Source organism: Dufourea novaeangliae, unplaced genomic scaffold (genome assembly GCF_001272555.1).
Source record: "Dufourea novaeangliae isolate 0120121106 unplaced genomic scaffold, ASM127255v1 scaffold360, whole genome shotgun sequence".
Classification (NCBI taxonomy): domain Eukaryota; kingdom Metazoa; phylum Arthropoda; class Insecta; order Hymenoptera; family Halictidae; genus Dufourea; species Dufourea novaeangliae.
In genome coordinates, this window is record NW_015374240.1 from 84,757 (window position 1) to 99,348 (window position 14,592).

Here is a 14,592-nt window from a genome sequence, read left to right on the forward strand (position 1 = left end):
GTTGTTTTATAATGCAGACCGATGTTTGCGGTTCCTTTTATATATCTCATAATTCGCTTCACCAGACGCCAATGGGCCTGTATCGGGTTTTCTAATGCTCTCGACGCTACGCTTACAGCAAAAGCTATGTCAGGCCTGGTCACAACCTGTACCCCCATGCTCTCGAGCGTGTCGTTGAGACCCTCTTTCCGGACGATCCGTATGAGGGCTCGCGGCCGCTCGAGCCGGCGGACCCGACCAACTTGTCCGCCGAGCTGGGGGTCACGCAGGAGGAGCTCGCGGCGGCCGTCAAGCGCCTCGGGGCCAATAAGGCTCCGGGGCCTGACGGCATCCCCGGGCGGGCGCTGGGTTTGGCCGCACGCGTCCTCGGGCCCCGACTCATGCGGCTGTTTGACGGCTGCATGATGTCGGGGCCGGTCCCGCTGCCCTGGAAGCGGAGCCGGATGGTCCTCGTCCCGAAGAAAGGAAAGCCCGCGGACTCGCCTTCCGCGTACCGGCCGATATGCCTCCTCGACGAGGCGGGCAAGCTCTTCGAGCGCGTGCTCGCTGCCCGCCTGTCGAGGGGCATGTCCGACGGTGGTCCCGGTTTGGCGGACTGCCAATACGGTTTTCGCGGGGGACGGTCTACGCTAGACGCGATAGACCACGTGCGTTCCCTCGCGGACCGGGCAGTTTCCCGCGGTGGTGTGGCGTTGGCGATCAGTTTAGATATCGCCAACGCCTTTAACACCATCCGCTGGGACACGATTCGGGAGGCGCTCCGAGAACACGGGGTGTCTCCGTATCTACGGATCGTGCTGCGGGACTACCTGTCGGACAGGGTGATCGAGTACCCCGGCCGGGGTGGCGCAATCGTGCGGCGGAGAGTCAACCGAGGTGTGCCCCAGGGGTCCGTTCTTGGACCCCTACTGTGGAACGTGGGGTACGACTCGGTGTTGCGCGGGCTCCTCCCGCCCGATGTGCGTGTCGTCTGCTATGCGGACAACACGCTGATCATCCCGGTCGGGAGAGAGTGGACAGGGACCATCCGCATTGCGGAGATAGCGGTGGCACTCATCGTCGCCAGGATCCGGGACCTGGGGTTGCAGATCTCGCCGCCAAAGACGGAGGTAGTCATGTTTCATGGACTGCCTCTGTCGCGGCGGGTCCCCCAGGCCTGGATCCGAGTAGGAGACGCCTGTGTCCGGGTCGAGGGACGTATGAAGTACCTCGGCCTCGACCTGGACAGCCGCTGGCGCTTCGAAGGACACTTCGACCGTCTGGTCCCCCGGATTGAGGGCGTGGAGACCCTGTTGGGTCGTCTGATGCCCAATCTCGGGGGGTCGGAGGAGAGGGTCCGCCGCCTCTACATGGGAGTGGTGCGAGCGATGGCCCTATACGGGTCACCCGTGTGGGCCCGCGACCTGTGGCCCGCCGGCGGGGCCGGCAGCTACTGCGGCGCATTCAGCGCCGCATGGCCATCAGGATCGCGAGGGGGTACCGCACCATCTCCCACGAGGCGGCGGCTGTCCTGGCGGGGGTCGTGCCCTTTGATTTCCAGGCGGAGGCTGACGCCGATCTGTATCGGTGTCTGCAGGGCCTCCGCCGGAACGGGGTCGACCCGCCGGACGACGCGGTCGAGGTGATGAAGCGCCAGGGCCGGCGGCTCGCTCGCGAAAAGTGGCGGCGCCAGCTGTATGACAGCGGCGCCGCCCGGCAGCGAGCCGTGGGCGCGGTCCTGCCCGTCCTTGATGGATGGCTGGACCGTCGGCACGGCAGGCTATCCTACCGGCTCACGCAGGTGCTCACCGGGCACAGATGCTTCGGGGGGTACCTGCAGAAGGTTGGAGCCGAGGCGACGGCAGAGTGCCACCAGTGCAGCGCGGAGGTTGACTCCGCGCAGCACGTGTTGGAGGAGTGCCCGGCCTTTGCCAGGGAGAGGCGGGCGCTCCGTTTAGAGATAGGGGGAGACCTCTCGCTCCCGGCCGTGGTTGCGGCCATGGTGGGGAGCGAGAGGTCGTGGAGGGCGGTGTCCTCCTTCTGCGAGACCGTCATCTCGCGGAAGGAGGACGACGATCGGGACCGCGAGGTGCGCGATCCCGCTCGTCGAGAGAGGAGGAGAGCGAGGCGGGGTCGCGGTCGGGGCCGTGGGTGCCGCACAGCCGACCCCGACGACGCGGGCGGGGGGGGGCAGATTCCGCTCCCGTAGGCGTCTCTTCGCTCTCCGGCAGACGAGGCCTGCGTGTATGGGCGGACGCGTGCGTGGACATCGGGAGCCGGAGCTTCGGCTCCTGTGGCTCCCGCCTTCGCGCGCGCGTCCGCCAGGGCCGCTGATGCAGTCGGGGTGGGGTCCCCGGCTGCATCCAAAGCGGCCCGGTAGTGCCGGCGTCGGAGTGCAGTCCTCTGATGCTGGCGGAGTAGTGAAGGGAGGGTGACCGGGGTATCGGTCACCTCTGGGGGGCGTTCGATCGCCCCCACGGAACGGGCTCTCCGATAAGGGGAGCACAGGCGCGGTGGTGGCGGTGCGTTCATACGAGATCCCTCCACCGCCGAGTTCCGCCCGAGAAGGCTGCCGCGGGGGTTTTAGTGGGTGAGAGTCCCACACTACCTCGGAGTCCCACCCCAGGACTCCGAGGGGTGCATAATGCATTTCCCCCGCGAAAAAAAAAAAGGAATGGTCACAACCTGTAGGTACATCGGATGACCTACTGCTTCTCGGTATGGTACCTGAAGCTCATCTTCAGTTACGTCTTCATCGTACCAACCAACGTCTATTGGTGTCGATACAGGTTTTGCGTCGCACATCCGAAATTGATCTAACATTTTTCTTATGTAGTTTGTTTGGCTCAAAAAAATGGATCCATCGTTCAGACACAGTATTTCAATCCCTAAGAAAATTCGCACATCAGCTGTTACATTAGTCTTAAAATTACTTTCCAATTTTCATAAAAAACAATCAATATCGCTTTCGCACGACGCCGCAATCAGTCCGTCGTCAACCCACAGAACCAAGAGAAACTTTCTGTTATCTTTTATTCGATGAAACAGACAAGGGTCAACAGTGCTCTCCCTCAAGTTGCAATCGGTCAAAAAATGCGCGAAATGCTCCGATCAGACTCTCGGTGCCTGTTTTAACCCGTATAGACTTTTTAACAGTCTGCACACACGCGACGTCCCGTCCTCAAAACCCTCGGGCTGTTTCATGTAAATTTCTTCATGGATTGTCCCGTACAAGAAGGCGGTTTTTATGTCGAACTGTCTTAAGTGCAGTTTCTCGCGAGCCGCAATGCTGAATATCATTCGCACCGTGTCAAAACACACTACGGGATTAAAGGTTTCGAAGTAATCAATCCCTTCCCTTTGTGAGCAACCTCTGACTACCAACCGTGCCTTGAATCGATCTTCTGACGGGACTAATAATTTTTTATGCCGAAACACCCACCCATTTGTGACCACGCGTTTGTTTTGAGGCTCATCTACTAGAACATAAGTATTGTTGTCACGCAACGATTTCATTTCGTCTAACATACCCGCTTTCCAGTTTTCCGCGTTTTCAGAAGTTACAGCTTCCTGATAGCTCGTTGGTTCTGTGTTTGCCACCATACAAATTGGATTACCGTAAAACTCTTTGTTTTAGCTTCAGACGATGTCGCAGTTGTCTGCCGCTTTGACTTGTGTCGTCTCGCTCGGTTTTACAATGTTCGGTCTCTCGCGGCTCGTCACTCGGATCCTCACCTTTTTCCCGCCCACGGTCATTCGCTGGTTTACATTCAACTTGAATCTCAGTCTGAGTTTTGACTAGCTTTTCATTCTTAAATAGCACATCCCGACTTAATACAATATCGCGAAGCTCAGGAACCCATACGCGATATCCCTGTACATTTTCGGTGTACCCAACAAGATAGCCTTTATAAGCTTTTTTGTCCAATTTTTGTCGTTTCTCTTTGGGAATATGTACGAAACACTCTGTGCCAAAAATTTTTAAGTGGTCTATACTAGCCTTTTTACCGAATCATAATTCGTACGGTGTCTTGTTTTCTATCTTGGTGGGTCCCGTCCGATTCAGTACGTACACGGCGCAATTGATTGCTTCTGCCCATAGAGACCGAGGTAGACCGGGACTAGAAAATAACATCGAGCACGCTGCTTCCACAATGATCCGATTTTCGCGCTCCGCCGAACCATTTTGCTCTGGAGTGTAAGGGATTGTAACCGTATGCTTGATTCCTGCCTTACCAAAAAAAGATCGGACATTTTTATCTATATACTCACCACCTCCGTCTGAGCGAAGCTCTTTAATGTGTGTACCAAAACGCGGTTTTATTTCATTGCAAAATGTTTCGATCTTTTCTTTAACTGCGGACTTATTTTTAATGAAATAAACTACTCTATATGCGCTGTAATCGTCCTTGAAGACAACGTAATATTTACTTTTTCCGATCGACTCTATGTTCATTTTTCCGCACACGTCAGAGTGTATTATTTCCCTTGGCTGATCGGCGCGCTCAGTTCTAATTTTAAAGGGCAATCTGTGGTGCTTGCCGTAAGCAGAACCGTCACAAAATTCTTTGTCTTCAGTTATATCGATCCCTCGATCCTTTAGAAATGCTTTCACATGTCGTTTACATTGGTGACCGAGTCTCTCGTGCCATAATTGCAGCGTGTTTACATTGTTCGCGGTACAAGCTACATTTGATATCACAACACGCAAATCTATTCGGTACAGCATCCCGGTCTCTATGCCGACTGCAATCACTTTATTTTCGCGACAAAAGACGCATTCCTCGCCGTTATTACGAATTTGAAAAACTATACCCTTTTTCGCAGCCGCTCGCACGGAGAACAGATTTTGTTTCATTTCAGGTGTGTGCAAAACGTCGTACATAATCCCTTGTGACCACTTACCATCTGTCCTTGTTTCAATCAGGATATTGCCTCGTCCAACTGCTAGCACCTTTTCTCCGTTGCCGACGTAAATTTTCAGTGGTTCCCGAAGGTGGTGATAGTCACCAAACCATTCTCGCCTGTTCGTTATATCATCGGACGCCCCAGAGTCGATCAGCCAGTGGTTCTCCACGCCTCCTTCATCCGTAGATCCCGTAAATGCATGCACTGATCCGCTTGACGACTCTTCGCTTGATTTGCGCGTTTCCTTCTTTGGGCAGTATTTTAAAATGTGATCAGTTGACCCACATTTATAACATCGTTTCCGATCCTTTGGTTTATAGTTACTTTTTCCATCCATGGAAGAACTAGCCCTTCCCTTTCCGTCCGCAAGAGGCCTTTCCCTTGCATGACTTCCTGATTTCTTCCACGAGTTAGATTTCAAGTTCATTTTTGAGAACAGGGCTACCGTTGATTCCTCCGTGTCGCTGGCTTTCTGCATGCGCAATTCTTCCGTCATTAGCCTTGCTGACAAATTTTCAATTATCCTTTTTGTGACGTCCGTCGAATCCCACGCGCTATGAAAATGCCCAAACTTCGGCGGTAGAGTTGAGAGAATTCTCGTGACGAGCATGGTAGTTGGAATTTCTCCTCCTAGAGCCTTCATTTTGCTCGCCATTTGTTCCAGCGCCGAAATATGCTGCGCCACGTTTCCCGCAGGATCCCAGGTAAATTCAAAGAATTTCTTTTGGACTAAGGACAGACTTTCCTCCGACTTCATATAGAATACGTTATGTAATTTTTGCCACATATCCTTGGCAGTCTCACAGTTCATTATAAGCTGCAACGGTTTTGAATCGAGGGTGGTTACCATGAGTTTCTTCACCGCTCTGTCGGCTTTCGTCCACTTTTCCAAGAGTGCCTCATGATTTTGAATTCCTTCTTCGGGCTTTACTAGTGTGCCGTCGCACACTTGCAGTATATCGTCGCTTTCCAACAGAGTACGGACAACAAACTGCTACTCTTGCCAGTTTCCGGCATCGCGCAATTTTTCCACCTTGATCCTGCCGATTTCCATTTTGTCGACACTTAACCGTACAGTGTTCTTCCCACACTAAATACACTTTTCGTATTTTACCGTGCGTTCACAAAGAAACACTTCCGTATAATGTTTCAAGGTACTATCGCGCTGATTTAATACAAATCACTATCACCTTCACGTTCAATGCTGCCTGGGCCCATAACCTGTTATGATTAGGAAGTCTTTATTGAACAAAAGTAAGTATCGCTCGGCTGCTCGGAAGGAACTAACTTGTCTCCGCAGCCGTGTCGTCAAGCGCGGCGAAGTAACACCCAAATAAACAAAAGAAAGGGCCGCACGCCTGACGCTCTCGCGTCCTATGAATCAACGCACGCATGCGATGTGCGCCTTTATTGTTACCACAACATTTTTCAATGCTTATAACTGACAAACGAAGAATTTTTTGCAATTTCGTTATTCTTCATTTTCGTCTTATTTTGCCTCAAAGAATCACCCCTTAAATTTTTTCTCACTAGTTGTCAAACACCCTAGATATGGAATATGTGTTTCTTTAAAGATCAAAAGTAAATTCACTAAAGGTAAAGAAATCACGATCACGAACGTAAATGAAGTTAAATCACGACCATGGTCGTGATTCTGCGATCACTGTTATAAATCATTGTTAATGATTTTGCACACCATTTATACTGCCCAGCGAGCCCGGCTAGTGCGTCATATTACAAAGGTGAGGAGGGGGAAAAACGGTTGCCTCCTTCGCGTTGAAGCGTAGCGTACTCGCGGATAATGATGCCAGAATCGTGGTACTGTTTATCCCCACCACTCTCCCACTCCGACGTACCATCCTCTCCCACTATGACGTCCCGGCTACCCCCACTTTACGTCCACCGTGCTGGCACACACAAGCATATCCCAGCCCTGTCCGTGTGCGCTGGCCGTTCGAGGGACGGTGAGCCAGTGATGCCAAAATCGTGGGATTTTCGCGCGAGCGCATACCCTCTCCATGCATCCCGTGGGTATTCTACACAAGCATATTCTACCTCTCTCCGTGTGCGCTCTGCTTCGGGTGTTCTCGGCAAAAGTCTACGTCACGCGTTTACGACGCGACGGCCGAGTGGCCCAAGCCAGGTCAAAAATCCCAAATCCCAAGCAACCTAAAGTTTACGTCCTAAACGCGGAGAGCTGCATGATTTCTCTCACGCGCTCATGATGAAGACCCCGTCCGAAAGCCCGTCCGAAACCCCGTTCGTACCCCGATGCGACGGTTTTACTTTTTATTTTTAATTATTGCATAATTTCATTTTGTAATATGTCAGTAAAACAAAAACTTCGAAGATATTGATTTAAGAAGCATTTAAAAAAATGGGAGATGTATTTATTCCTCTTCAATATTTAAATTTTATATTACACAATTACATATTCTGTTATATATACACAAATTATTCGTACAATTAGATGTTACCTTCATTCTAATTATTACAGTACATATATGAAAACAACCCCTTTTAAATAATTGGACAATAATGTATTCGGCGCGCGTATAATTGCACCTAATTCAAAGTCCCTTTACGTTAAAATGGTTTCTAAAAATTCAATACCGTCCTACTTTCCGGTAATAAAGACATTTCCAAATTATGTGTTACAATGAGCCACCGTGCAGTCTCGTTATTGCCTCCATTTACGATAGGGTTTCCCGCGTTGCGGTTAGATACGTCTCACCCTAAGTACCTGCTCATATACGCGCGTCATGGTCATATTCGGTAGTGGTACTATTATTTCAATTGCGGTTCACACTATGTGTATACTTCTTTTCAGACATAGAAAAGTAAAGGACTACCAACATCACATGTGCGTGGACCTACTGCAACGGTTCTCAGAAACGCGAAATATATCATTGATACAAAAATCGAATTTTGAAAATGCTTCTCAAATTAATATCTTCGAAGCTGTTATTTTACTGACATATTACAAAGTAAAATTATACAATAATTAAAAATAAAAACTAAAACGGTCGCATCGGGATATGAGCGGGGTCTTCATCATGAACGAGCGTGTGAGAGAAACCATTCTGCTCTCGGCGTCGGTCCTTTACTTTTCCATATCTGAAAAGAAGTACATATGCACATAGTTTAAACCACAATTGGAATAATAGTACTACTACCAAATATGACAATGAAGCGTTTCTCAAATTAATATCTTCCAAGCTTTCATTTTACTGTACGTAACATATTAATGTGATGGATTTTTCTTCCAATGTTTTCATATGTATGTACTGCAATAGTTAGTATGAAGGTAACATCTAATTCTAAGAATAATTTGTCTATAGTATATGTTAGCGTCAATTCTTTTATGAAAGGAGAGGCACGCGGTGTCGGCTTCTTGAGAAGAAATTGTATCGTCAATAGCCGGAATCTTAAACATATCATCGGTGTTTAGATTCGGTGGCGGCACGAGTGGCGATATATTGTTGATTTCTCGCGGTCTCGGAGTCCGGGTGTTCCGTGATGGCAAAGGGCCCGACGCTTAATTGTCGGTTGCCGGTTGCTATCGAGGCCCGTGTGATAAAAGATTTTAAATAAAGGATCTGGCCACAGAGTGGGAAGAGTTGGGGGGACTCTCTGGCAAGAGGACTGTGTCAAGGGACACGGCATTTACCCCAGAACCTCGAAAGAGATCGGAGTCAAGTTTGATACAAAATATTTCTAACATCAGAAGTGGGATACGAAGACAATGAAATTAAAGCCTATAGTTTTATTGTTTTATTCTTCTGTCGTACCCGTTACAGTGGAAAATGTGAGAAGTGAAACCGCCGCGCCTACGCTGGAAAATTTGTTTACCCGCTTTCTAGAAACTGTTGCTAGTGGATCGGTAGCTGCTTCGGGGCCCATGACGTCTAATTCTTTTGTGGAAGCGGTGCCTGAGTTTAGTGGATGTGATATAGGCGAAGACGCTAAAAAGTGATGTGATATCGTTGAGTGTATTACCGAAAAACTTTCTGTTACTCAGAGGTGAGTCTCGCTACCCATACTTTGACGGGACCTGCTAAAAAATGGTATAAAGACTGGGAGGACATTCCCAATTATGAAAATCTGTGTGTGAAGAAGGTGGATGGAGAGAAAAGGCTGCTACATTTCCCGTCAGGACATAGAGTCATCATAGAGAGGTCAAAACCGACCTGCAATATGATCGAAACGCTATCGCAGGACACGGGTCGATCGTTGGAAGGTTTGTTGGAGAAATATCCCTGTATGATGGAGGACGGGGGTAATCTTCGACCTGTAAGTACGGGAGCATTAAAAATTGTATTAAAAGAAGATAAAACCGTGAGATATCAGCCATATCGTTTGTCGTTTGCTCAAAGTGCTGAGGTGCGTAAAATTATTACCGAATTAATGTCTGGCGGCATCATACGAGAAAGTGTCTCACCTTTCGCGAGTCCTATTATTTTAATACCTAAAGTGAACGGTGGTACTCGAATGTGTGTAGACTATCGCGGCTTAAACAAAATTACTATTAAAGATAGGTACCCTTTGCCTCTAATTGACGATCAATTGAATCGGTTGGGGCATGGACAATACTTCACCACGTTGGATATGGTCTCTGGTTTCCATCAGATACTAATTGCCCCTGACTCTATAGAAAAGACCGCGTTCGTTTCGCCTGACGGTCAGTACGAATATCTTCGTATGCCGTTTGGACTGGATTTTCTATAGCAGTAGTCTATATAGATGACATTATTATCCCTTCCAAGACTGTAGAGGAAGGGCTGGAACATTTAGACCGTGTATTATGTGCATTGGATAAGGCGGGTTTTTCACTAAATATTGATAAATGTAAATTTTTTCAAACGACCATAGACTATTTGGGGCGTGAAATATCTTCCGAAGGTATACGACCAGGGAAGCGCAAGATTAAAGCCTTGATCGATTCGCCTGTTCCTACTGATGTCAAGCAAGTTCGGCAATTTATGGGGCTTGCCAGTTATTTTCGAAAATTTATACCGGAATTTGCAAGTCGGACGGCATGTATTACGAAGCTGACCAGAAACAGTGTTCCCTGGGGCTGGGGTCGTGAGCAGGACGAATCGCGTCAATACGTCATTGATTGTTTAGTATCACAGCCGTTATTAGTTATTTTTGACCCAAGTAGGGAAACTGAATTACACACTGATGCTAGCTCTCTCGGTTACGGAGGAATATTGTTTCAAAGAATAAGCGGTGTTTTAAAAGTTTTTTTGTTTTTCCTCGAGTCTTTGCAATTTGTCCAGGTGTGAACATTCGGCAAGTTGGTTTAGTGGTTTTGTGATAGTAGCACGTAGACATTTGTCCCATTGGAGAAACGTCGGTGATAATTGCTTTTTGTAGCTGTGAAGTTTTCTCTTCATTCAGAGTAGCAGATCCATCGGGTGTTTTCTCCGTAGTAGTCTTCTAGGTTGATCCGTTGAGTAGAGTTCCTTGGCTGTAGTATTGGGATGTTGCTCCAGTCTGGTTTTGTAGTTTCTGCACAGCCTCGTTATTTCATCAGAGACCGGTGTTATATTTAAGTCTTTACGAATTTCGTCATTACGGACGTACCATGGAGCATTAACAATTGTTCTGAGAACTATGGATTGTAATGATTTAATCTTCGCTTTGGCAGCCATGCCCCAAAGTTGAATTCCATATTCCCAGATAGGTTTTATGATTGTTTTATATATTAGTAGTTTATTTTCGGGTGATAACTTAGAATGTTTGTTGGTGAGTCATTGCACTTCCCTCCTTTTAATTCTAATTTGTTCTATTTTTTTCTTTATGTGTTGTTTCCAGGTGAGTTTGGAGTCTAGATGTAATCCTAAGTATTTGATTGCTTTAGTTTGTGGTATAATGTGTTGATTTAGTATGATAGGTGGTGTAATGTCTTTTCTTAATGTGAGAGTGATATGATTGCGTTTTTCGGTATTTACAGTTATTTTCCAGTGATTTAGCCACCGTTCGAGTGTATGTTTGTGCTTTTGTAACGTTTTAGAAGGTATTTTTGGGGTCATCGTGTGTAGTTAATATGGCTGTGTCGTCAGCAAATGTGAGTAATGTGGTATCTGTTGTAGTGGGGATATCAGCTGTATAAAGGGTGTAAAGTGTGGGCCCCATTAAACTGCCTTGAGGAACGCCACCCTTGATTTTGTAGATATCAGAGGTACTATCCTGAATTTTGACATAGTATGTTCTGTCCTCTAGATATGATTTTATTAATTGGTATAAGGCAATGGGAAATTTTAGTTTTATCTTATATAATAAACCTTCATCCCAAACTTTATCAAAAGCTTTCTCTATATCCAGAAATATGGCGGTGCAGTATTGTTTTTGTTCTAGGGCTTCAGTAATCATGTTTGTGAGTCGGTGTACTTGTTCGATCGTAGCGTGTTTTTTTTTAAAGCCAAACTGGTGTGTTGGGATTAAGCTTTTTTGTGTGATGATTTCCTGCATCCTATTTAGTATTATTCTCTCCAATATTTTAGACATTATTGGGAGTAGTGAAATTGGTCTGTACGATGTAGCTAGGTGGACGTCTTTCTTGGGTTTTTGTATCATGCTTATTTAGCTAGTTTCCAATTAGTAGGGAAATGTTTGATTCTGATTATCGCGTTGAATATGATTGTTAACATCCTGACGGCTTTTGGTGGAAGCTCCTTTATAATTTTTCCGTTGATTAAGTCGAAACCTGGGGTCTTTCTAATTTTAATATTTTCGATGATTTTATTGACTTCTTTTACTGTGGTCCTTTTAATGTCTTGTGGGTCTTCAGACGTTGTTTCAGTGTGTAGTGTGTTTGTTGTGTTATTTAAGGGAGAGTTATTTCTTTTGTTAATTTGAAAAGTTTTATACAGGTGTTCGGCAAAGGTTGTAGCTTTATCCTGTGCACTTTTTGCCCAAGTATTATCAGTCTTTTTTATAGATCGTAGTGATAATGTGGGCCTTTTCAGTCTCTTAGTGGCTTGCCACAGGGAGTAGTTTGTGTCGTCGTCGGCCGAGAGTTTAGAAATGTACAAATGGAATTTTTCGTTACAATAATTTTGTATTAGTCGTTTGACTTCTTTGGTAATTGAGTTTAATTTTGTTTTATTGTATGTAGTTTTTTGCTTTTGCCAGTTTCTTTTTAATTTACGTTTTTGTTTGATTTTCATCGTAATATGTTCCGGGTAGGAATTAATGTATTGTTTGTTTGCGTTATGTCCCGTAGCATTCCATCCTGCTTCCTGTATCAGAGTAGTAAATTTATTTACTACGCATTCTATTTCTGCCGAGTTTTTTCAGCTTACATGACAATCCAAGTTTTTGTTTAGATATTGTTTGAAGAGTAGCCAGTCTGTGGTGCTGTTGCAGAGAGATGGTGTTTTTGTAATGTTTACGGGTATGCCTGTGTATTTTAGAATAATCGGAGTGTGGTCGGAGCTGAGGTCGAGACTTGATTTAATTTCAAAGTATGTCTGGTTTATGCCTTTGATTACAGCGAAATCTATTAAGTCGGGTGTTTTGTCACGTGCTGTTGGCCAGTATGTTGGTTCGCCTGTCGATAGAACATTTAGGTGTGATTTTCGGATCGCTTGCTCGAGTGTTTTACCTCTTGGTGAGATTGTTTTGGATCTCCATAGCTTCTGTTTGGCGTTATAGTCTCCTCCAACGAGAAATCTGTTCCCCAGTGACTTAAAAAATTCTGAGTAATGTTCCACTGTTATCTTGTGTTTGGGAGGAAAGTATACAGCTGATAAATTTATTGGTCCGTTGGTGGTTTCAATGTTTACCGTAGTTGCTTGCAAGTATATGTGTTTCGTGGTACTGTGAAGATGATGTTTGATGTTGTTTTTAATAATTACTGCGGATCCGCCGTGTCCTTTACCAGACGGATGTTTGGTATCGTACAGCGTATAGTACGGAAGCTTTATATAGTGTTTCTCTGTTAGGTGTGTTTCAGAAATTAGGATGACATCGATATTATTGGTTTGAAGGAATAGTTTTAACTTCTGGGTCCTCTGCTGCAGACCATTGGCATTCCAGATTACGATTTTTAGTTCGTTAGCCATTTTTATTTTTTATTGTTAGATATCATGTTGGTTAGTAGTTGTATCATAGCGTTTATTTGTTGGGTCTGTTGTTGTAATAACTTGGTTTGTTCTAGGAGCATGTTAGCTATAAGTTCCGTATTTTTAGTTGATTGTATAAGTAGATTTTTGATTTCCGAGGTTTCATTGTCTGTGTCATTGTTTTGATTCGGGAGGTAAGATTGACTTTGTATTTGTGGCGATAGTGCTTGGGCGTAGCTTTTATTAGTTGTATTTATCTGTCGGGTTTTATCATTATTGTTGTGATTCGAGATGTGGTTTTGTGTAGTGTTTTTCGAGTTATTGTCTATTGCTCTTTGCCTAAGGGCGGGATACATTTTCTGCTGGAGTTGTTTTCTTATGATACATCCTTTGTAACTGGCGAGATGATTGCCCTGGCAGTTAAAGCATTTCACATTTTCTATCTTACGTTACAAGGAGCAGTTTGAAGTTAAGTGCTTACCTGCACACTGCACGCACGCGGGGGTTTTGTTGCAATAGTTCCTTGTATGGTCGTAGGTTTGACATCGCATACACTGGGGGATGTCTCTTTTCTTTTTTAGTGGTTCAAAGGAGATTACAGTGTTTAGTAGCCGATCTATTTTATATATTTCCTTGTTGTTGTAAGGAATTTTCTGGAATTCACCAGATCATTGTAATAGCGGCGAGTATTTCATGTGTAACTCTTTTCATGGTATTACAGCGAATATTTCATGTGTAGCTCTTTTCATGGTATTACAAGATCTGGAGAATTCTCGAACCTTCGATTATGATATTATATAAAAACTCGGACAAACAACCGAGCGGGCATTCTGCGATTATCTGTGTCGATGAACGAATCTGTGAAACAAATATATATCTTTGTGTAAAAAGTCTGTACCAAACTTTATTTCTGCTGCCCTTCTTATTACAATTATCAGAAGTGGGATTAGTTTAAAATATTTACATATTTGAACTCGAATCAGTGCCGTGAAAATTTTGTTTGTATGTGAGATAGTAAATAGTGATCATGGCTGAAAGGGCACCGAATAGTTTTACCGTTTCTGTGTTGAAGAATTTACTACAGAATAGGAATATGTCCGTGAAAGGGAATAAGACTGAGCTTATTAATCGACTCAATAATTATGATTCAAACATTTGGAAGGATCTCACAGAAGAAGAGTGCAGTACAATAGGAAAGGAAACAACCGATTTTTGTGAAGAAATGGTTAATACCGAATCTCTGATTACGCCCGTCAATGAAAATCAACACGGTGTTGAGATCGACCTTCGAGAAATGGAAATGCTCAGAAGAGAACGAGATTTACTTGAAAGGGAAATGCGTTTGTTAAGACAAGAACAATTAATCATGCGATCTAGTCCTAGCATTAATACAGGTAATAGCAGTGCATTACCGACTGGCGTAAGTATTTCGATGATCAGTGAGATGGTAGGCGAATTCCATGGTCAGGGTGATAATTTTCAAAATTGGGAGAAACAGCTACATTTGCTTCGAGAAACTTATAAGTTGGATGACAACATAATGAGAATATTAATTAGCAGGAAAGTAAAGGCACAAGCACAGAACTGGTTTTTGTCAAAATCCGAGCATGTTGGGTTAGGATTTGAAGAACTT

At 45.4% G+C, this 14,592-nt stretch overlaps 1 protein-coding gene across 1 annotated transcript; it reads right to left on the bottom strand.

Annotated features, from left to right (window-relative positions):
* Positions 1 to 10,902: 10,902 nt before the first annotated feature.
* Positions 10,903 to 11,265, bottom strand: LOC107192489 (RNA-directed DNA polymerase from mobile element jockey-like). The gene is made up of 2 exons (XM_015581765.1): positions 11,178 to 11,265; positions 10,903 to 11,111 (listed from the first exon to the last, which is right to left on the bottom strand). The coding sequence occupies exons 1-2, from the start codon at positions 11,263 to 11,265 to the stop codon at positions 10,903 to 10,905; spliced, it is 297 nt and encodes a 98-aa protein (XP_015437251.1).
* Positions 11,266 to 14,592: the final 3,327 nt, after the last annotated feature.

Bases quoted from the DNA above. Each gene is read 5' to 3' on its own strand.
- LOC107192489 (XM_015581765.1), bottom strand. From the start codon at position 11,265: ATGATTACTGAAGCCCTAGAACAAAAACAATACTGCACCGCCATATTT. The intron at 11,112-11,177 runs GTTTATTATATA...AATCATATCTAG, and splicing joins TGATAAAGTTTGGGATGAAG to AGGACAGAACATACTATGTC.